Source organism: Scomber japonicus, chromosome 18 (assembly GCF_027409825.1).
Source record: "Scomber japonicus isolate fScoJap1 chromosome 18, fScoJap1.pri, whole genome shotgun sequence".
NCBI lineage: Eukaryota > Metazoa > Chordata > Actinopteri > Scombriformes > Scombridae > Scomber > Scomber japonicus.
Genome location: NC_070595.1, coordinates 27,987,203 through 28,008,704, shown reverse-complemented (window position 1 = coordinate 28,008,704; position 21,502 = coordinate 27,987,203). Strand labels below are relative to the sequence as shown.

The 21,502-nt window shown below is 38.5% G+C and overlaps 2 protein-coding genes across 3 annotated transcripts in view; one reads left to right on the top strand and one right to left on the bottom strand.

Annotated features, from left to right (window-relative positions):
• The window catches only part of alg1 (ALG1 chitobiosyldiphosphodolichol beta-mannosyltransferase), a 14,225-nt gene extending 4,158 nt beyond the window's left edge, over positions 1-10,067 (top strand). Inside the window, exons 5-13 of one of the 2 annotated variants that reach the window (XM_053338150.1) lie at positions 318-407; positions 1,122-1,235; positions 2,321-2,442; positions 3,954-3,992; positions 4,093-4,152; positions 5,071-5,181; positions 5,984-6,098; positions 8,856-8,931; positions 9,936-10,067. In XM_053338150.1, coding sequence (XP_053194125.1) covers positions 318-407; positions 1,122-1,235; positions 2,321-2,442; positions 3,954-3,992; positions 4,093-4,152; positions 5,071-5,181; positions 5,984-6,098; positions 8,856-8,931; positions 9,936-10,067 — 859 coding nt within the window. The remainder of the gene's footprint in view (positions 1-317; positions 408-1,121; positions 1,236-2,320; positions 2,443-3,953; positions 3,993-4,092; positions 4,153-5,070; positions 5,182-5,983; positions 6,099-8,855; positions 8,932-9,935) is intronic. The other variant, XM_053338151.1, reaches the window with a different exon arrangement.
• Positions 10,068-12,842: 2,775 nt separating this feature from the next.
• The window catches only part of LOC128379341 (NACHT, LRR and PYD domains-containing protein 12-like), a 51,440-nt gene continuing 42,780 nt past the window's right edge, over positions 12,843-21,502 (bottom strand). Inside the window, exons 7-11 of the mRNA XM_053338958.1 lie at positions 21,177-21,351; positions 17,837-18,010; positions 16,423-16,596; positions 14,598-14,771; positions 12,843-13,160 (exon numbers count right to left, since the gene is read on the bottom strand). Of these exons, the coding sequence (XP_053194933.1) occupies positions 12,941-13,160; positions 14,598-14,771; positions 16,423-16,596; positions 17,837-18,010; positions 21,177-21,351 (917 nt within the window). The 3' untranslated portion in view covers positions 12,843-12,940. The remainder of the gene's footprint in view (positions 13,161-14,597; positions 14,772-16,422; positions 16,597-17,836; positions 18,011-21,176; positions 21,352-21,502) is intronic.

Sequence of the window (21,502 nt, the reverse complement as noted above, 5' to 3'; positions counted from 1 at the left end):
AAGGAAAGAGCAGATGTAAGGAAGGAATGAAATAACAAATGGAAGGAAGAGAAGACAGGAAGGAAAGACGGATGGAAGGAAGGAAGGAAATACAGATGGAAGGAAGGAAGAGAAGACAGGAAGGATAGATGGATGGAAGAAAGGGAGGAAGGAAGGAAGAAAGAAAGAATGAAAGACAGATGGAAGGAAGCAAGAAAGAGAAGGCCCACGGGCCTCATGTTTGACACCCCTGGTTTAAAGGGTCTAAAAGATTTTCTACTGACTCGGTTCTTTTTCTTTTTTCTTTCTTTCTTTCTTTCTTTCTTTATTTCTTTCAGGTATGAACACTTCTTCGGTCCTCTGGCTTCTCACAGCCTGTGTGTGACGAACGCCATGAAGGACGACCTGCGGGAAAACTGGGGCATCAAGTACGGATGAATTTATTATTCCACCGCTTCAAATGATTTAACAGGAGAGGTTCATGTTCATGGAAGGAAGGGAGGAAGCAAGGATAGGAGGAAGGAAGGAAGGAAGGATAGAAGGAAGGGAGGAAGGAATGATGGGAGGAAGGAAGAAGGAGGGAAGGAAAGAAGGATAGGAGGAAGGAAGGAAAGAATGATAGGAAGAAGGAGGGAAAGGAGGAAGTAAAAAAGGAAGGAAGGATAGGAGGAAGGAGGGAAGGGAGGAAGTAAAAAAGGAAGGAAGGATAGGAGGAAGGAGGGAAGGGAGGAAGGATTGGAGGAAGGAGGGAAGGGAGAAAGGATAAGAGGAAGGAAGAAGGAGGGAAGGATAGAGGGAAGGGAGGAAGGAATGATGGGAGGAAGGAAGAAGGAGGGAGGGAAGGAAGGAAGGATAGGAGGAAGGAAGGAAAGAATGATAGGAAGAAGGAGGGAAGGGAGGAATTAAAAAAGGAAGGAAGGATAGGAGTAAGGAAGGAAGGGAGGTAAGGAAGGAAGGGAGGATAGGAGGAAGGAAGGATAGGAAGAAAGAGGAAGGAAGGGAAGAAGGAATGATAGGAGTAAGGAAGGAATGATAGGAAGGAGGGAGGGAAGGAAGGAAGGAAGGAAGGAAGGAAGGAAAAGTTCTCATGTAGATGTGATAACTGTCTACTAACTAACTGAATGACTGTCTGATGTTTCCAGGGCGACGACGCTGTACGACAGACCGGCCGCCATCTTCAGAGAGACTCCGCTGAAGCTGCAGCACGAACTCTTCGTCAGGCTGGCCGACACTCATCCTCAGTTCAGACACAGCGGGTGAGAGATGGAGATGGAGGGAACATTTACCCTAACAGCTGATCTTAGGTCTTAGGAAGGAAGGAAGGAAAGAAGGAAGGAAGGAAGGAAAGAAGGACGGACAGTTCAGACACAGCGGGTGAGAGATGTGTTGAAAAGGAAACATCTCAGTTCCCAAATTTACAGAGTCATAGAACAGCAGAAAATAAGTTATACTGTAAATACAGACACAAAACTATCCCAGGGAGGAAGGGAGGAAGGAAGCAAGGATGGAAGGATGGATAGGAAGGATAGGAAGGAGGGAGCGAAGGCAGGATAGGAAGAAGGAGGAAGGAAGGATAGAAGTAAGGATGGAAGGGAGGATAGAAGGGAGGATAGAAGGAAGGATAAGAAGGGAGGATAGAAGGAAGGATAGGAAGAAGGAGGAAGGAAGGATAGGAGGAAGGGAGGATAGAAGTAAGGATGGAAGGGAGGATAGGAAGAAGGAGGAAGGAAGGACAGGAGTAAGGTAGGAAGGGAGGATAGAAGGAATGATAGGAGGAAGGAGGGAAGGGAGGAAGGAAGGATGGGAGGATAGAAGGAAGGATAGGAAGAAGGAGGATGGAAGGATAGCAGGAAGGAAGGATAGGAAGGAGGGAGGGAGGGAAGGAAGGAAGGATAGGAAGAAGGATGAAGGAAGGATATGAGGGAGGATAGAAGGAAGGATAGGAGGATAGAAGGAAGGATAGGAGGAAGGAAGGAAGGGAGGATAGAAGGAAGGATAGGAGTAAGGAAGGAAGGGAGGATAGAAGGAAGGATAGGAAGAAGGAGGAAGGAAGGATATGAGTAAGGAAGGAAGGGAGGATAGAAGGAAGGATAGGAGGAAGGAGGGAAGGGAGGAAGGAAGGAAAGGAGGAAGGAAGGAATTGAGGATAGGAGGAAGGAAGGAAAGGAGGAAGGAAGGAATTGAGGATAGGAGGAAGGAGGGAAAGGAGGAAGGAAGGATAGGAAGAAGGAGGGAAGGGAGGAAGGAAGGAATTGAGGATAGGAGGAAGGAGGGAAGGGAGGACGGAAGACATCTCTAACAACCCTCGTCTGAACTCTGCGAACCCGTTGTGTGTTTCCAGGCGTGACGGCGAGGACGGCGAGCTGGAGAGGACGGTCTTCTCGGTCCGTGACCTCACTGATGACACGGTGACGCTGAGGGCGGAGCGGCCGGCGCTGCTCATCAGCAGCACCAGCTGGACAGGTTCGCTCCCTTCCTTCCTTACTCATATCCTTCCTTCCTCCTTCTTCCTATCCTTCTTTCTAAACACGCTGAATAATCAAAGTGTCAAAAGTGTCTTTATCGTCATTATATTGTGAACAGGAGGAAGGAGGGAAGGGAGGAAGGAAGGATAGGAGGAAGGAGGGAAGGGAGGAAGGAAGGATAAGAAGAAGGGAAGGGAGGAAGGAAAGATAGGAGGAAGGGAGGAAGGAAAGATAGGAGGAAGGAAGGAAGGATAGGAGGAAGGAGGGAAGGGAGGAAGGAAGGATAGGAGGAAGGAGGGAAGGGAGGAAGGAAGGATAAGAAGAAGGGAAGGGAGGAAGGAAAGATAGGAGGAAGGGAGGAAGGAAAGATAGGAGGAAGGAAGGAAGGATAGGAGGAAGGAGGGAAGGGAGGAAGGAAGGATAGGAGGAAGGAGGGAAGGGAGGAAGGAAGGATAGGAAGAAGGGGAAGGGAGGGAGGAAAGATAGGAGGAAGGGAGGAAGGAAAGATAGGAGGAAGGAAGGAAGGATAGGAGGAAGGAGGGAAGGGAGGAAGGAAGGATAGGAGGAAGGAAGGAAGGAAGGAAGGAAGGATAGGAGGAAGAGAGGAAGGGAGGAAGGAAGGATGGATAGGAAGGATAGGAGGAAGGAAGGAAGGAGGGAAGGATAGGAGGAAGGAAGGAAGGGAGGAAGGAAGGAAGGATAGTTTAAAGTGCTGCTCTGTTAGGTTCAAACCAGACGGGGAGTTCTGAAGCCAACCAGGAAGTAACTTAGAGCTGCATTCTATCAAAAGGCCACCAGGGGGCGACCGTCTCTATACAAGTCAATGGAGAATTCACCAACTTCTCACTTGATTTCTAACCTCAGTAAACGTTTTCAAAATGTGTTTATGGTCTCAATCGCTAGTTTAAAGCCTTCTTCAATGCAGTATGATGTTCATTTGGGACATTTTGGCCTCCCTGATTTCTTCCTTCCTTCCTCTTTTCCTCCCTTCCTTCCTTCCTTCCTTCCTCCCTCCTTACTCCTTTCCTTCTTCCCTCCCTCCTTACTCCTTCCTTCCTTCCTTCCTTCCTCCCTCCCTCCTTACTCCTTTCCTTCCTTCCTTCTCTCCTTCTCTCCTTCCTTCCTTCCCCTCTTCCTCCCTTCCTTCCTCCCTCCCTCTTTACTCCTTCCTTCCTTCCTCCCTTCCTTCCTTCCTCCCTTCTCTCCTTCTCTCCTTCCTTCCTTCCTCTTTTCCTCCCTTCCTTCCTCCCTCCCTCCTTCCTCCTTCCTTCCTTCCTTCCTCCCTTCCTTCCTTCCTCCCTCCCTCCTTACTCCTTCCTTCCTTCCTTCCTTCTTTTGCTACTGGTAGTTTTACTGGTGTTGTAATTCTGTGTATCTGTGTGTGTGTGTGTGTGTGTGTGTGTGTATGTGTGTGTGTGTGTGTGTGTGTGTGTGTGTGTGTGTGTGTGTGTGTGTGTGTGTGTGTCTATGTGTGTGTGTGTGTGTGTGTGTGTGTGTGTATCTCCACAGAGGATGAAGATTTCTCCGTCCTGCTGAAAGCTCTGGAAGGTACCACATGTTTTTATACGGAAACTACACTAAAGAACAAATCATTATTATTATTATTGTTAATATTTTAAATCATTTTTTCGTTTGTTTTTTTTTACAGAATATGAAGATTTAATTAAAGGAGGAGCTTCTTTACCGTCACTAGTGTGTGTGATCACAGGTAATCTCCCCAATACACAACAAGAAGGCACATATAGGTCATTATAATTATAATAGCAATAATAATGATAATGATCAAACAGAAATACAGTAGATAAAAATAAATACAATTAACTGTGGAAAAAAAAGGATAGTAAAAGTAAAAATTAAGAAATAAATAAATAAACACAAACACAAAAAATAAAGAAAAGAAAAGGAAGAAAAATAATAATTAAAAAGAAAATAATAAAAATACATGAATAATAAATTAAAAATAAATAAAAGAAAGAAAGAAAAATAATAATTAAAAAGAAAATAATAAAAATAAATAAATAAATAATAAAGTAAAAATAAATTAATAACATTAAAAAGAAAGAAAGAAAAATAATTAAAAAGACAATAATAATAATAAAAATAAATTAATAATAAATTAAAAATAAATAAATAAAAGAAAAAAAGAAAAATAATTATTATTATTAAGAAAATAATAAAAATAAATAATAAATTTAAAATAAATAAAAGAAAGAAAGAAAAATAATAATTAAAAAGAAAATAATAAAAATAAACAAATAATAAATTATAAATAAATTAATAAAATAAAAAAAGAAAGAAAGAAAAATAATTAAAAAGAAAATAATAGTAATAAAAATAAATAAATAAATCCTCAGATCAACTCTTCATTCCAGTCGTCTACTTCCATATCATTTTTCTCAAGGAAATTACAGAAAACCTTCCATATTCTCCAAAACTTATCATTCTTGTTCTTTAAGGTATAGCTCATAGTTTCTAAAACACAATAAAAAGACATTCCTGACAGACGGCCCCTGTGAAGGAACACAATCCCCCTCACACTTTGTCTACCTGTCCAATGGTCTGTGGTTTAATGCAGTGGTTTATACTCTGTGTGTGTGTGTGTGTGTGTGTGTGTGTGTGTGTGTAGGTAAGGGTCCTCAGAAGGAACACTACAGGAAGCTGATGGACTCGCTGCATTTACAACATGTGGAGATCTGCACTCCGTGGTTAGAGGCTGAAGACTATCCTGTTTTATTAGGTGAGACTGACACTGTGTTACTGTTACATTACACTATTACACTCAGACTCCTAAAATGGACCATTTTATAACGTTAGTGTAAAGTGAGTTTGAATTTTAACTTTTTTATCTCATTTTTAAATATGGTTTGTCTGTTCTTGCTTTTATTCCTTCGTTAAAATAGTTTTTTATTTATCAAATAGTTTTTTTATTTGTTCTCTTTGAAAAACGGATTCTCTATAAATAATAATTATCATTATTATTATTATTATCATTATTTATTTATGTATATATATATATATATATATATTAGTTCATTTGGGACATTTTGGCCTCCCTGATTTTATATGTGACGATAAAGCAGGGTATGCATTAGGGCGTGGCTACGTCCTGATTGACAGGTTGATTGACCAATGTCCTTGAGATCCAGCCCTCGTAACCATAGCAACCTCCCCGCTCCGCCCATGGCCCCGCCTCATGCCCATATAAGTAGAATCCATGTTTTTATTTTTCCCAGCATGCACCTGAAATTTTCAAGATGGCCGCTGCCTAGATTAGAAACTATTGGCTTCCGAGCAGCAGTCCACAAACCAATGGGTGACGTCACGGATGTTACGTCCATTTCTTTTATACAGTCTATGGTCTGAACGTACATTTGAGGTGGCGGGAAAGAACTTGATTTTTAACCTCCATAATGTCATAAAACAATAAGAAACAGAAAGCTCCTCTCGATGAACCCAGTTTTTATGTGTTTGTGTGTGTGTGTGTGTGTGTGTGTGTGTGTGTTTGTGTGTGTTTGTGTGTGTTTGTGTGTGTCGTCCAGGTTCAGCAGATCTGGGTGTTTGTCTCCACAAGTCGTCCAGCGGTCTGGATCTGCCCATGAAGGTGGTGGACATGTTTGGCTGCTGTCTGCCCGTCTGTGCGATCCACTTCAAATGGTGAGCAGCAGGAAATGACTCTTAGTGAAATGACTTTTAGTTTGAAATCACAAAAAAACACAAAACTCAATGTGACTGCAGCCACGTTTTGGATCCAAGAGTGGTGTGAATTTTATTCTCATTTCCAGAAAATCTTGAAAAGAAAATGCAGATTAATGCTCGTTTCCATCCACGACTGTTCTGGGAATATTTGGAGTTTTTAATCTGGAGAATTAGCGCCACCAAGTGTTTATCAGGAGTTTGTTCATCAGGACGTTAACAGAACAGTGTTGGACAGAAACAAGCATCCATCTGCGTTTTCTTTGCAGATTTTTATTGGAAATTGTTTTAAATTTAGCTTTACAGTCAGACGGAAACTGTCTTTAACAATTTAGACCAGGGGTGTCAAACTCATTTTAGATCAAGTCAAGTTTATTTATAAAGCACATTTTAAAAAACAACCTCAGTTGAGCCAAAGTGCTGTACAGTTATTAAAATACAATGTAATCACACACAATATAATAATAAATAAAAACAATAAAGGAATAGTAAGAGCTCAGTTTAAAAACTAAAATTAGAATAAAAACAAATAAAAAGTAAAATAAATAAAAAGTAGGAAGCCAAGGATTCTCGCCTAGCTGGGACTGAATGCCAAGGAAAACAGATTTTTAGTAGTAGGGAAACGGTTTTTAGTAGTGTTTTAAAATGCTCTACAGGTAAATTTTCAGATGAGACCGTTAACACTATGATGGCTATTTGATCAAAATACTGCTGGTAGCAGGCAAGAAAGCCATCACTAGAAACTGGGGAAAAGAAACAACACCAACAAAAGATCAGTGGCTGTCAATTGTGGAAGAAATATTTTTAATGGAAAAACTGACACACATACTGAGGCTACAAGAAGCTCAACTGGACAAGAAGTGGGAGAAATGGACACTATACAAGACTCAAGACGATATCGGACAGGAAGAGTAACTGATGAATACTCTAACCCATAAAATAGTAAGAATAAGTTGTATTCCCAGGCAGCTTTTGTTATAGTTGATTGTATTTGCATTTACTTCGTTGATTTGTCAATAAAAATTTAAGTGACAAAAAAAAAAAAAAAAAAAAAAGCTCTACAGACTGTGCAGCTCTAACGTGGGAAGATAGGCTGTTCCAACCCTAACCCAGCTTGGGGGCCGCCACTGAGAAGGCTCTGTCCCCCCGAGTAGAGAGTCTGGACCGAGGTACAGCCAGGAGCAGCTGGTTTGTTGACCTAAGTGCTCTGGATGTGCTGTGAGGCTGTACTAGCTCTGATAGATCTAGACTAGATCAGGAGCCACATGAAGCCCAATAATTGACTGATAACTTAATACATATTATAACTTTACTATAATCAACCATCAGGGGGTATCCTGGTTAGAGAAAATGATCAAAAATGTGTCCAAGCAGAAAAAATTGGACTTGTAGTGTGATTCAGATTTCAAGGACAGTTTATCTCAAGTTCCTCGACTGTGAATGATGAGTGAAAATAAGCGAGAATAGCTTTTCTGCAATGTTCACACTTCACAAAGTTATCCAGGGGGCCAGTTCTGGTATGTTTGACACTCCTGATTTAGACCCATTTTTTAAAAGTGTGTAGAATTTAGTGGCATCTAGTGGAACAGATGGCAGAAATGGAATATAAGTATGTTTTGATTCACTAAATAAGTATGGTCACCTGAAAAGAAGAATTGCTGTGTTGTTCATTTGGTTGAATTGTGTAACTTCACCACTAGATGTCACTAAATCTTAGACTGGTCCTTTTAATTTTACTTCACAGTTTAAGGTCTGAGATCAGTTGGCTGCAGTTCTCATTTCATCCAAACAGATAATAAATGAGAAGCTGTACATGTTGTTGATTTAATGGATGAACAAAGCCATTTTATACAATTTAACTCATTTATTGAAAAGTTGAATTTGAAATGTTCCTACAGAGGAGTTCGCCACATCTGCAGAGCTGTTCCACTTCCCTTAAAACACACAATACAAATGTGTCTGAACCTTTACTGTCTCTCCATTTGCTTTTAGAAATATGATTATAATATTTACCCATAGCCATCTTCCACATTATCGGTATTATCTGTATATGAAAGTGAAGTGAAAGGATCAGAAAAGCAGTCAAACAGTGAACATCTTCAGCTCAAATTCTCCCATAAATTACAGTATTGAAAATTCTCTCGGAACAAACTGAGACTTTAATCAGGCGGGGAGTTCCTGTCCTCTGAAAAGGAGCCAATGCGGAAGTAACTTAGAGCTGCATTCTATCAAAAGGCCACCAGGGGGCGACCGTCTCTATACAAGTCAATGGAGAATTCACCAACTTCTCACTTGATTTCTAACCTCAGTAAACGTTTTCAAAATGTGTTTATGGTCTCAATCGCTAGTTTAAAGCCTTCTTCAATGCAGTATGATGTTCATTTGGGACATTTTGGCCTCCCTGATTTTATATTTGACGATAAAGCATTAGGGTATGCATTAGGGGCTACGTCCTGATTGACAGGTTGATTGACCAATGCCCTCGAGATCCAGCCCTCGTAACCATAGCAACCTCCCCGCTCCGCCCATGGCCCCGCCTCATGTCCATATAAGTAGAATCCTGAAATTTTCAAGATGGCGCTGCCTAGATTCGAAACTATTGGCTTCCGAGCAGCAGTCCACAAACCAATGGGTGACGTCACAGATGTTACGTCCATTTCTTTTATACAGTCTATGACTTTAATGAATCTGTGAATAAATAAATCTGTTTCTCCTCAGTTTACATGAGCTGGTGAAACACGAGGAGAACGGACTGATCTTCAGAGACTCTGAGGAGCTCGCCGAGCAGCTGAAGGTGAGAAGTTCTCAGTTCTCTTTATGAGCTTTAGGACAAAGTTAGTTTTTCCCGTACAGAAATGTGTCCATGAACATCTCCTGTGTACGGCTGCAACTGCAACCCTCGTGTCGTCCGCCCGGGTCAAATTGTCCCAGTCTGTTTTTACTTGTTTGTTCTTTTCTTCCTTCCTTCTTAGTTCCTTCCTTCCTTCCTTTTCTTCCTTACCTCCTTCTCTCTTTCTTTCCTCCCTCCTTCCTTCTTTCCTCCTTTCCTTCCTTCTTAATTCCTTCCTTCCTTCCTCCTCCCTCCCTTCTTTGATTTTTCTTTCATTCTTCGCCTCCTTCCCTCTTTCTTTGCTCCCTCCTCCTTCCATACTTCCTTCCTTTTTTCCTCCCTCCCTCCTTACTCCTTTCCTTCCTTCTTTCCATCCTCACTTTCTTCCTTCCTTCCTTCCTTCGTCCTTTCCTCATTCCCTCCTTCCTTCCTTCCATCTCTCCTAAATTCCTTCCTCTTTTCGTCCTTACTACTTTCCTTCCTTCCTTCGTACTTTCCTCCTTCCCTCCCTCCTTACTCCTTCCTTCCTTCCTCTTTTCGTCCTTACTACTTTCCTTCCTTCCTTCCTTCTCTCCTAAATTCCTTCCTCTTTTCATCCTTACTCATTTCCTTCCTTCCTCCTGTCCTTCTTTCTGTCCTTCCTTGACCTGAGGACAACATGAGGGTTAAATGTGTGATGAGAATTTGTCTTACATTTGTCTCTACTCCTGCACATGTAGTAGTGAAGTACATGGTTTCTATTAATTCAATGAATCAGTAACTCCAGTTAAGTTTTTTAGTTATTGTTTAAGAGTTTAACAGACAAACAGTTCATTCTGTTGATCAGATTTGATTTGATCAGATCTGCAACATCAGCACACAACAATTGTCAACACTTTCTGGTTGAAGTGTTCTGATTGGTGGCTTTAAATCACAAATTTCGTATTAATGAGGTTTTTTTGTTTTTTTTGGTGTTTGTGTGTTTTCAGTCTCTGCTGTCAGAGTTTCCCAGTTCAGACGGCAGACTGGGAACGTTCAGGAGGAACCTCCGGTCCAGCAGAGGGCAGCGCTGGGACGACAACTGGGACCAGAACGTGCTGCCTCTGATCACTGGTCCATGACACCCAGCGGGACTTTAAAAGACTGATTATACTCAAACTATAAAACATCTAAAACTGGAACAAGAGTTTCCTTTTTAAGAACAAAGAAGTCTTAATTCAACCAGACGTTTGTCGGGAGGTTTTGAAGTTTGGACACAACAGAAAGTGAAACACATAAATGAACAGCAGGAAAGACTTGTTAGTATTTGAGATAAAAGAAAGTAGGTACGTCTCTTTAATGTCTTGAAGGTGGAGGATCAACATGAGATGAACAAAAAGCTTTTTTTCATTACAATCATTTTTTTTCTACTTCAGAGCACTTGAATGTACATTTGTTAATAAAATCTTTACTGTGCTACAGACAGTGGAGCGCTGGACTTAATTACCACTTTAAGATACTTTTTATGCTACTTTATACTTTTACTCCACTTCATTCAGACGGTGGAGCAGCAGTGTGAGTTATATCAAGTGATATCTGACATCTGATCCATCGTCCATATTTCACTGAACACTAACTTCTTTGATCAGCCCAGTTTCATTCAGATAATGGATTAGACTCCCTAACCTGATGGTAAATACATTCTTTACATTCAAGCTTCCTGATTTCTCTCTTTTTAATGTTTCTCGTTCTCCAGAGTATTTATGGCAGTGAAACATTACAGGCTCCACTGATTCCTCTATTTGACAGAGGTCACATGATCCTGCTGGATGTTTGTTTCATGCATCAAACTACTATTAACTACTACTAACTACTACTACTAATAGTCTGATGTGTGTGAGGAGAGGGGGCTATGCTGTGTGCTTTTTTAAAACCACTGCCTAATCAGGAAAGTGAGCTGCTAGATTTATTTACTAGATTTATTAACCTGACATGGTGTTTTAGTTGCTTTGTGCTATCAGGCAAGTTTTATTGTTGAACTACGTTTTGTCTTCTACCACCAACACTCTCAGTTAGAGAAAAGGTGAAAGAAGGTGTAAAGGAGAACCCATGACTGAGTTTGTCTAGAGGCCCAAAATCACTAAATCAGCCTCTGATCATGACAGTTGCACAATGAAGGATATCTCAGCTTCATTACAACAGCTCAAATATTTTTTAGGCTTGTTTATAATTTCGGCTGCTTCATATAACAGCAGAGCTACAGCCTGATATTAGAGAGGAGGATGCAGCTGAATATATCTGTTTATATTGTTAGAGTGTTTTTACCTTCATGTAGAGAACAGAAGTTAACTTGGGGTGTAGCTGAAAGAGGAACTGAACAGTGGAAGAGAAGATGTTCTTCATGGAGACGGTTTACAACATGTGTCTGTACAAGATGCAGCATTATTACAGGCTGTGAAACCATGTGGCTGAACCAAGACAATTTCATCAGCTCAGTCAAATCACCTGTTATCTTAATGAACATCTCGGATGCATTTGTTTCTCAGGTTTTCTTTACAGTTTGTAAATATCATCTTATAATGCATTTTGGCTTCATAGTTTTGTTAGGTAACTTACCAAGGTTATGTGTCTGGTTACCTGTCTATACACATAATATACCAAATTACCACTGTTTAATATTTACAGCTGAGACTGTGAGAAAACTACAACACGTCATCATCATTTCTACTTTGCTGCTCTGACTGTGGTAAAACAGCGACGTCTCACTCTCTCCCAGCAGTAATCCTTCTCCTGCTGAAAGTCACAGTCAATTCTCTTCTGCTTCATTCATTAGTTTTAGTCCTCCTTACCTCTCAGTGTGATTCTGAGACGCTTGATAAATATGAGCCCAGCTCAGAGTCTGACTTATAACACCTGTTTTTATCTTTATCTGCATCAAACAGCTCATATATAACACATGTGTAAAGTTCTGACTTCAGCTAAATCCAGAGATAACTGTTCAGTTTGTAGTCAGTTAAGAGACTTAAGTGAAGATGATAAAATCCAGATCCAGACTCCAGATGGATCATGAGGATCCAGCTGATCCTCTCTCAACACTCCTGGATGTTCACTCTCACTCTGACAGATCATCACCATCTGATGAGAGAAGAAGAAAGAACAGAGGAGATAAATGAGTGTTTAGTGAGACTCACTTCATCAGCTATCAGTCAGTGATGCAGCACATCCAGTATAAAGAGCAGCAGGGACTTCAGTCCTGTTCAGACCAGAAGTGGAACAGCTGTGCAGCGTAGCTTGCTTCCTTTCAGCTCTCATGTTAACGTGTTGGAGTGAACACACTGAGCTCCAAGCTCACACACCTGCACACACTTTTACTATCAAGTGTGTTTCCTCTGCAGATTTCACTGAAGTACACAGAGGAAATAAAGTGCAGAGAGTCATGAACACATCATTACTGCAGAAACAGAGACATTCACTCATCAGTTTACTGATGGATTTACTGCTGATACATGTCAACTCTTATCAAAGTTTAAAGCTACAGAGTCTCTGTGGGATTTGAAGACGTTACCTGCTGTTAAATCATCACATGCAGCCTGGTCGCCACAATTTAATGTTTCTACAAACCAAGAACATGATGAATCTCTACGTTTCAACAATATGAATCATATCAACATTAGTAAAGTGATGTAGATCAGATTTGATGGTGTGACAGTTTGATGATGAGGACCACCGTCTCTATACATGTTGTAAGGCTGTCAGCTGTAATCCAACTATATTTCCTGCAGACATCAACACAACAACAACAGTCGTCTTCACATCAACTCAAACACATGATCACAACAAGCTTCTGGCTCATCTGATTGGCTGACTGTTCTCTCTCTCTCTATGTCTTTCTGTCCAATCCTGAAGCCTGTCACCATTCTCCTCTCACAGCTTCACTGAGGAAAGCAGCACTGAGAAGGTTGGAGCTTCACCAGGAAATACTGGATCTTTGCTTTCATACTGACTGTGTTTAATACTAAACTGCTGAAACCAGCACAGACTGACTCCAACTCTCTACTGACCTCAGATACTCCAGTCTGCAGCGTGGACTCTTCTTAAGATCAGACAGCAGCTTCACGTCTGAATCCTTCAGGTTGTTGTTACTCAGATTCAGATCTCTCAGATGGGAGGTGTTGGACTTCAGAGCTGCAGCCAGAGAAGCACAGCTGGTCTCTGACAAACTGCAGATCTCCAGTCTGAATAAAGAATAAAGGACGTCACTTTAAAAGACAAAGTTGATGCTTGAAATCATTCAGTGTTTCATGTTGTTTCAATGTTTCATAATCTGTTCAGAGCTGAAGAAGTTTAGAAAGTAGAAGTTTAGAAAATAGAAACTCCATGAACAGGATGCAGGTTAAAAACTGTCAAATACAAACAGTGAAAAGGAGCTCTCATTAATATCAATGACATCATGCAACGATTCCTGCAATGTCTGCACACATTGTTGGGACTTTCTTTGCCAGTAGCAGATTTTGATATGAACTGCCGCCCATCTTATTTGCACATCATGTCTTCTTCTTATAATGTGACCAAGGTTGAAATCCTTGTTTCAACCTTGGTCACATTATAAGAAGACAGGCCTGTTTTGTACAAATATTTGTGTTAAAATGTAGTGATTAAAGGTAAAAATTCTGCAGAATAATAAATACTCAAGTAAGATACCTGAAAAATCTACTTAAGTACAGTAACAAAGTACCTCCACTACACAAAGTCTGCTCATTAGTTAATGTGCACTGTTTGTATTTGTGTTGACATCAGTCTGATACTGCAGACAGCTGCTGGCTGCTGTTAGCTCCCCTGCAGGTAGAGACACTCTGAATACAGTAGAATCTGATCACTGTTCAGTCCACTTCCACAGTTTCACATCTAGTAGTCAGATATAATATCTTGTTAAAAAACACAAACTGAGAGCTCAGATCAGTGTGTGGAGTCTTTTTTCAGTGTGTTCCTTATGGAGTTAGATTTGTTTCATAATGTTGTGTGTGTGCAGATCGACAATCTGTGTGTAAATGTGTAATCTGTAAATATAAACACCTTCCACAAATACAAAAAAAAGATTTGTATACTCACAAAAATATTTTGCAAATATAAAACGGATCTGCAAATACACAAACAAATTCCACAAATATAAAAAATACATTAAATTAATTTACAAATAAATTTTCATTTAGCGGATAGCAAGTGATCGCCTACTGGTGACGTCATTTCCGCATATCAAAGTAAGAGCACGAAGTCTTTCTATGAGCTTTTTAAAATGTTTATCAGCGATAAGTGACGTGCATTCATGGTTTCATGTTAATGTCATACAGTGATTATTAGTGTGTGTTTATTTGTTCTATGTATATTATCTAGCACACACTTTCATATACATTTCTGTTTGAGTATGAAAGGCACCAGGATGCTTGTGGGCAACGTTGCAGATTAAAAACTGTGAAGACAAAAAACAAAGTTTCAGAGGTTCAGAGCAAATTATCCAGTCTAGGATTTAAATGGACCAAACCACTGAAGAAGAAAGTGGATTTTCCCATTAAGCTATTCAGCATAATATCAGCTTTATGTCTGCAGTTTAGTGTCAACGCGACTGTCACATCATATTAACGTCAACACAGAAGTAAAAAAAAAAGGTGTCTGACCTCAGAGCCTCCAGTCTGCAGTGTGGATTCTTCAGAAGATCACACAGCAGCTCCACGTCTGAATCCTGCAGTTTGTTGAGACTCAGATCCAGCTGTATCAGATGGGAGGGGTTGCACTTCAGGGCTGAGACCACAGAAGTACAGCTGGTCTCTGACAAACTGCAGCCGTCCAATCTGAATAAAGAATAAATGATATAGATTAAAATCAATTTATTGTAGCGGACACAGCATCAGTACGGCTCAGAACATCATCTGGTCAGAGTCACCTTTGACCCTCGGATGAGTAAATTGGACCAGGTTTGATATAGAGACTGACAGGGTCTCTCTCTTGGCCAAACAAAGATCCAAAGACCTTATCTTATTCTTTATCTAAGTTTTCTTAAGTTTTAAATCTTGTAACTTTCACCAGCAACGTACAGAGAAAAGGCCCTTTAAGTAAACACGTCATTAAGTTTCGCATTCAGCCTGTTTTTGACATTTTTGATGATTTTGACTTGTGGCCAACGCTGAGATCTCTCCAGAAAGTTATTAAACAGTGAGCTAGTTAAATTGGACTTTTCCTCCATCTTTCATCAACGTGAGAGAACTTTTTGGGAAGACAAACGTCTGTCAACCCTACGACTCATCGTAACCGAAAGGAACAAAGTCTGCTAGCAGACAACTACCGGAGCCAGGCAGTCTGACGGAAGGCCAGCCGACCCCGACCATCCTCACTCCGCCCGGACCTCCGACGCTCTCTGAGATCTTCCACTTGGTGTGCGTACGCGTGGTTCTAAAGGACGGACAGCTGAGACCCTCCATCGATGAAAGTAGGATCCAAATATTGCTTTAATCAAGGGTTGATGTCAGATCGAGTAATTCAAATTTTCTTTAAAAGTAAGACTCAGAAAAGCTTACAAGTTTTCTTATTTTCCACCTAATTACATATCCTTCATTTTAATTCATTATTCACCATCATCTTTCATTCATGTCGCTATATAGTGTAGTCTCTTGAGTTCATATTGCATTGTATCATTACATTTATTCTTACATCATTTATTAGTAGTGTGTAGTTAATAAAATCCATAAAACTCAATCAATGGTATATGTCTATTCTTTGAAGTGATACAGGGGATCTATTGAACTGTAGAGCCATGAAATTTAGATATTTGACTGATTCAGAAATGTATTGATTTATTCATTATTATATTTTATTGATTTATTAATTGGCTAATCAAACAACCAATTAAGTACAAATCTTTTCCTTCTTACGAAGGTGGTGCCCCTGATTACGAGAGCTAATTTTAATATCTTTTAAGATCCATAATTCGCTACATTATAATCCAATCAGATGTGTTCAGGTTTTAAATGTGTAGTTCAACATTATGTCCTCATCAATGAACAGAGTGACTTTGTCATTGTGTTATTGTGGATCATCATAATGTCAGCCTTCTACAGACATCATCCAAATATCATCACATTCAGACACATATTCATGTCAACACTGAGTCAATCTCTGTGTGTGTATGTGTGTGTGTGTGTGTGTGCGTGTGTGTCCTTCATCAAGTAAACTTGATCAGTTTCAAACAGAGGATCTTCTGTGTACAGATGTGACTCTTTACCAAAAATTATAAACATTCATTTACTTCAACAACGAACAGTGAACATTTCTAAATTTTATTTAAGAATCAGTCATATATTTTATAACTACAGACTAAACTGTTCAGTAAAATACTGAAAATACAGAAAATGTTACTTCATGGATGTAATTTATGTATGTAGATAAATTAGGTTCAGTAGTTAAACATTAAGATTAACAATAATAACAGACAGTCAGTGAACTGACCCCAGATTCTCCAGTGTACAGTGTGGACTCTTCAGAAGATCACACAGCTGCTCCACGCCTGAATCCTGCAGCTTGTTGTAGCCCAGATACAGACCTCTCAGATAGTAGGGGTTGAACTTCAGAGTTGAGATCAAAGAAGTACAGCTGGTTTCTGACATACTGCAGGCATTCAATCTGAATGAAGGATAAATCATGTAAATTCAGGTTCAGGTTTTAAATGTGTAGTTCAACATTACCATGGCCTCATCAATGAGCTAGTGATGTGTCAGGTCTATAAGCCGGCTCCCTTCTGAGAGCTGGTTTTTTTTTTCTTCCTTAAAATCTAAGGAGAAAGGCACATATGCAAAATTTAAAGTAGGCTACAGGACAGATCTGACATCTGCTGCCAATAGACTCAGATTGGAATTTTGGATTTTTTGTTATTATCTTGCCTTAATACTATATTAAGGCAAGATAATTACAGAGGGAAGAAACTGGATCAGTTCCTCTAAACTGAAACACTTACTTAGGACCTGATTTACTAAAGGTTTTGAATGTGTAAAAATCTGGGCAGACTTGACGTCCGGGACACAAAACACTCAAACATTTAAATACTGCTGTCTGCACCTGTTGTCATTTGTGCAGTTATTCTTAGTAGATCAGCTGCAAAACACACTTTAACCAAACTGTTGCTCTGCACACGCAATGTAGTAGTCTTTATTTGGATCTTAGTAAATCAGGCCCTAGTGTCTTTCTTAATCTGAATCTACTCTAATGACAATCTCACACTGTTTCACTGTTAAAACAGTTTGATGCTGTTTTGCACATTTTAATTCATTTTTCTTTGTTAAATTTTCTATTTTTAATGTGATTTGTTTGGAATAGTATTTGTTTTGGATAGTTTTTAAAATCTAATTCAAAACATTTAATATAAATAAATTGTAAATACATTTGTAAGTGTCTGGTGTTTTACATTAATATATTTGTGTGTGTGTGTGTGTGTGTGTGTGTGTGTGTGTGTGTGTGTGTGTGTGTGTGTGTGTGTGTGTGTGTGTGTTTGTGTGTTCTGAAGGATCAATGATCATACATTAATAATTAAAACACACTGAAGAATATAATAAAGAAATATTTCTCCTTCATCAAGTAAACTTGATCAGTTTCAAACAGATATTAGTTGAGAGGATCTTCTGTATACAGATGTGACTCTTTACCAAAAATTATAAACATTCATTTACTTTAACAACTAACAGTGAACATTTTCTACAGTTTCTTTATGAATCAGTCATCTTTTATAACTACAGACTAAACTGATCAGTAAAATACTGAAAATATAGAAAAAAATAAATTCATGGATGTAAGTTATGTTTGTTCATAAATTAGGTTCAGTTGTTAAACATTAAGATCAACAATAGTAACAGACAGTCAGTGAACTGACCCCAGAGTTTCCAGTCTAAAGTCTGGACTCTTCAGAAGATCACACAGCAGCACCACGTCTGAATCCTGTAGCTTGTTGATGCTGTGATCCCACACTCTCAGATGGGAGGGGTTGCACTTCAGAGCTGAGATCAGAGAAGCATAGCTGGTCTCTGACAAACTGCAGTCCCTCAATCTGAATAAAGAATAAATGATGTAGATTAAAATCCATTTATAATCCAATCATATGTGTTCAGATTATAAATGTATAGGGGTCAATGACGTGACGCCTACATTTGCAGTCCGACTGCATTTTATACAGTTAGAAAAAGGTTGAAATGGATAAATAAATACCATATATATGTAGTAGCTTTCCTTCATAGGTATTCACTTTAAGTTTTCAAAAACACAAGTTATTAGTAATTTTTCTTTTATTTAAAGTAATAAAATATCATGTGGTGCGACTGCCTCGCCATGACTGCTGTTATGAAAACTTATTTGAAATTACTCCAAAACTATTCAAATTTATGTTCTGCCCTTTTTGGCATGTTTTCCAGAGTGCTTCATAGTACTGTACAAAATTGCAAACGGTTTGTATTTATTTTTCCGTCATGGCATATAAACAAACTTTGTCTGATGATGATGATTTTATGAAATAACATGTGGTGCGACCATCAAGAAACAACCACGCTGGGACTTTTATGATGAAAATCATTCAAAGAAAGGATGCTGCATCATACACTAGTTTGCCAAGGATCCATGGATTTAACAAGCAGATTTGTACCCCTTGGATGAAGCTTTTTAATGGCTGGTATGTAGTTGCCATATTTTGATATCATGAAGACAATGAATATGACGTTATTTCTACAAATATATGTTTTGAATATACATTTCATAGTGACCTTTTTGTGGCAAGCTAGCTTGTTTTGTTTAGGTGGTCAATTCTGTGCCTGTAAATTTTGATTGAACTTGAAAATATCATTTGGTGCGACCAAATATCATGTGGTGCGACCATTGCAGAGTCTTTTCAATGACAGATATGTCCAATATTAGAAACTTTTATATTCAGTTAATTATTTATTTACATTAATTCCTTTATTTTAGTATTATTTGGAATATATTTGTATGCAATTTGAGTAAGTTTTTGTAAGATTTCAGAAGCAACAGTTTACGTTTAATTTTTGTATAATATGAGAAAAATGCAATGTCATTTTGGCAATTATGCATTCATTTGTAAAGCATTATTTATTTCTAACTGTTATAATCTATTTTACCAGATCACACTCCCATGCAAGGTTAAAACTGCTTGCCATTGGCTGTGTGTTAATTCTGACCCTGCAGTAAGAGCGATGTACCCTGCTAGGAGAAGAGAAAGGTAAAAATTGTAAACATTAAAGCCAAAAATAAAGCACCATGAAGTACATATCGCTCTGGTATGTTTTTCATTACTTGGATGGATTGCAGTTTTTGTATGCAGGTTCATCTACACTATGTAGAGTATAGAGTAAGTATTGGGCCATGTGTCCATGACACCTACATGAGCATTCATGATATCCCTTTTTAAATCCACAGGAATTAATATGGAGTTTTGTAACTATTAACTATTACGTAACGTAACTATTCTGGAAGGCTTTCCACAAGATTATGGAGAGTGGCTGTGGGATTTTTTGCCCATTCATTCAGAAGAGCATTGCTGAGATCAGACATTGATGTTGGATGAGAAGGCCTGGCTCATAATCTCAACCCTATCTTTGTGATGAACTAGATGTGGTCTGCCACTTCGTGGCTGAGTGTCTGTTGTTCTTAAACATTTCCACTTGTTAATAATACCATTTACAGTTGACAGTGAAATATATAGCAGGGAACAAATTTCACAAACTGACAAACCAAGCTTGAATTCATTGAACTCTTCAGAGCAACTCATTCTTTCACAAATGTGTGTAAATGCAGACTACAAGGCTTGATTTCATACACCTGAAGAAAACATCAGAATTCAATGATTACGGGGTGTATCTCAATATTTTTGTAGATAAAATATATCAATAGTCCAAAGTGATACACCATAGATTTATCGCATGACTTTGCATTTCTGTCTCAGCTACTAATGAAGAAAACAGTAGGGAAAGATTCAATATATAAAATCAAGTCAGCTTGATGATGACTAGATAATAAATATTTCTGTTCTAAATGATTCAATAATCAAAATTGACTTATTCCATTGTCAAATTAAATGATAAGTGTGTTCATGACAAGGCAATGAAGGCCTGCTGCACTTCTGTTTTAAAAAATGTTTATGAAATGTTTGAGTTTATAAAAATTCTGTGAAATTGTAATACAACCACTGGTTTAATTCTATTCTGCATTAAAGTAATTGTTTTTCTATTTCTTTCAATAGATTTTTAATGATATGAGGTCTTTATGTCATGTGGTGTGACCATTCATCATGTGGTGTGACCAATAATACCAATAACTATAAAATTCAGAGTAAAATATCACTTTCATGTGGCAGTAATATTAATCACTGGTACAGTATGTTTAACTGAATTGTATTTTTAAATGTTTTAAATAATTTTTAAGTAATTTACAGGAAAAATAAGTCTTACATTCATTTAAGAAGGCAAGTGTGACATTATAGAACATAAATATGAGATTATTATTTACCAAAACTCAAAAGACATGCAAATAGTTTGTTTCTAAATACTTTATATTACTCAAAACTTGTAAAAAAAAATAGTTAAGCATGTTAAGGAAATTCATTTATTTTAAGATAGGTCATGGTCGCACCACATGACTTTTTTTAAGGTCAATTCTAATTCATTGAGATGAAAAAAACACATAAAACACTTAATTTACTATTTAAATATGAATTTATGTGTACTTTGAACTACTGCAATATATATTCCTATTTTTATTATTTTAAAATTGACCTGTTGAAAATCCTTATACGTCATTGACCCATAGATCAACATCACTGTCTGAATCTATTAAATCAGCTCTTCTTCTTGTATTTGGTAGTTTAGTAGGTGTGTATAGTTAAAACATGTTATTGGTGGCAGTAATCATTCCTCCTGTCCATACTGACTGTGAAGTGGTCTCTTCCTAACACAGCTACACTGTAGGAAATGACTTCATTCAGCTGGAGCTAATATGCGGCTTTGACAGTCTGGTTATGTATGTACATGAATTTGGTTCAGTTGTTAAACATTAAGATCAACAATAGTAACAGTCAGTCAGTCTGGTAGACTCACACTTGATTTGTCTGACTCAAATATTTCATGGATGTAAGTTATGTATGTACATGAATTTGGTTCAGTTGTTAAACATTAAGATCAACAATAGTAACAGTCAGTCAGTGAACTTACTGCAGATCCTCCAGTCTACAGTGTGGACTCTTCAGAAGATCACACAGCTGCTCCACGTCTGAATCCTGCAGCTTGTTGAGACTCAGATCCAGCTCTCTCAGATGGGAGGGATTGGACTTCAGAGCTGAGACCAGCGAAGCACAGCTGGTCTCTGACAAACTGCAGTCACACAATATGAATAAAGAATAAATGATGTAGATTAAAATCCATTTATAATCCAATCATTTTTGTTATCGTAGATCATGCATATAAAATCAGTCTGTTATGTGGATGTATGATTCATGCTAGAGGGTTATTCATCACTAATTCACTTTAATAAAGACACT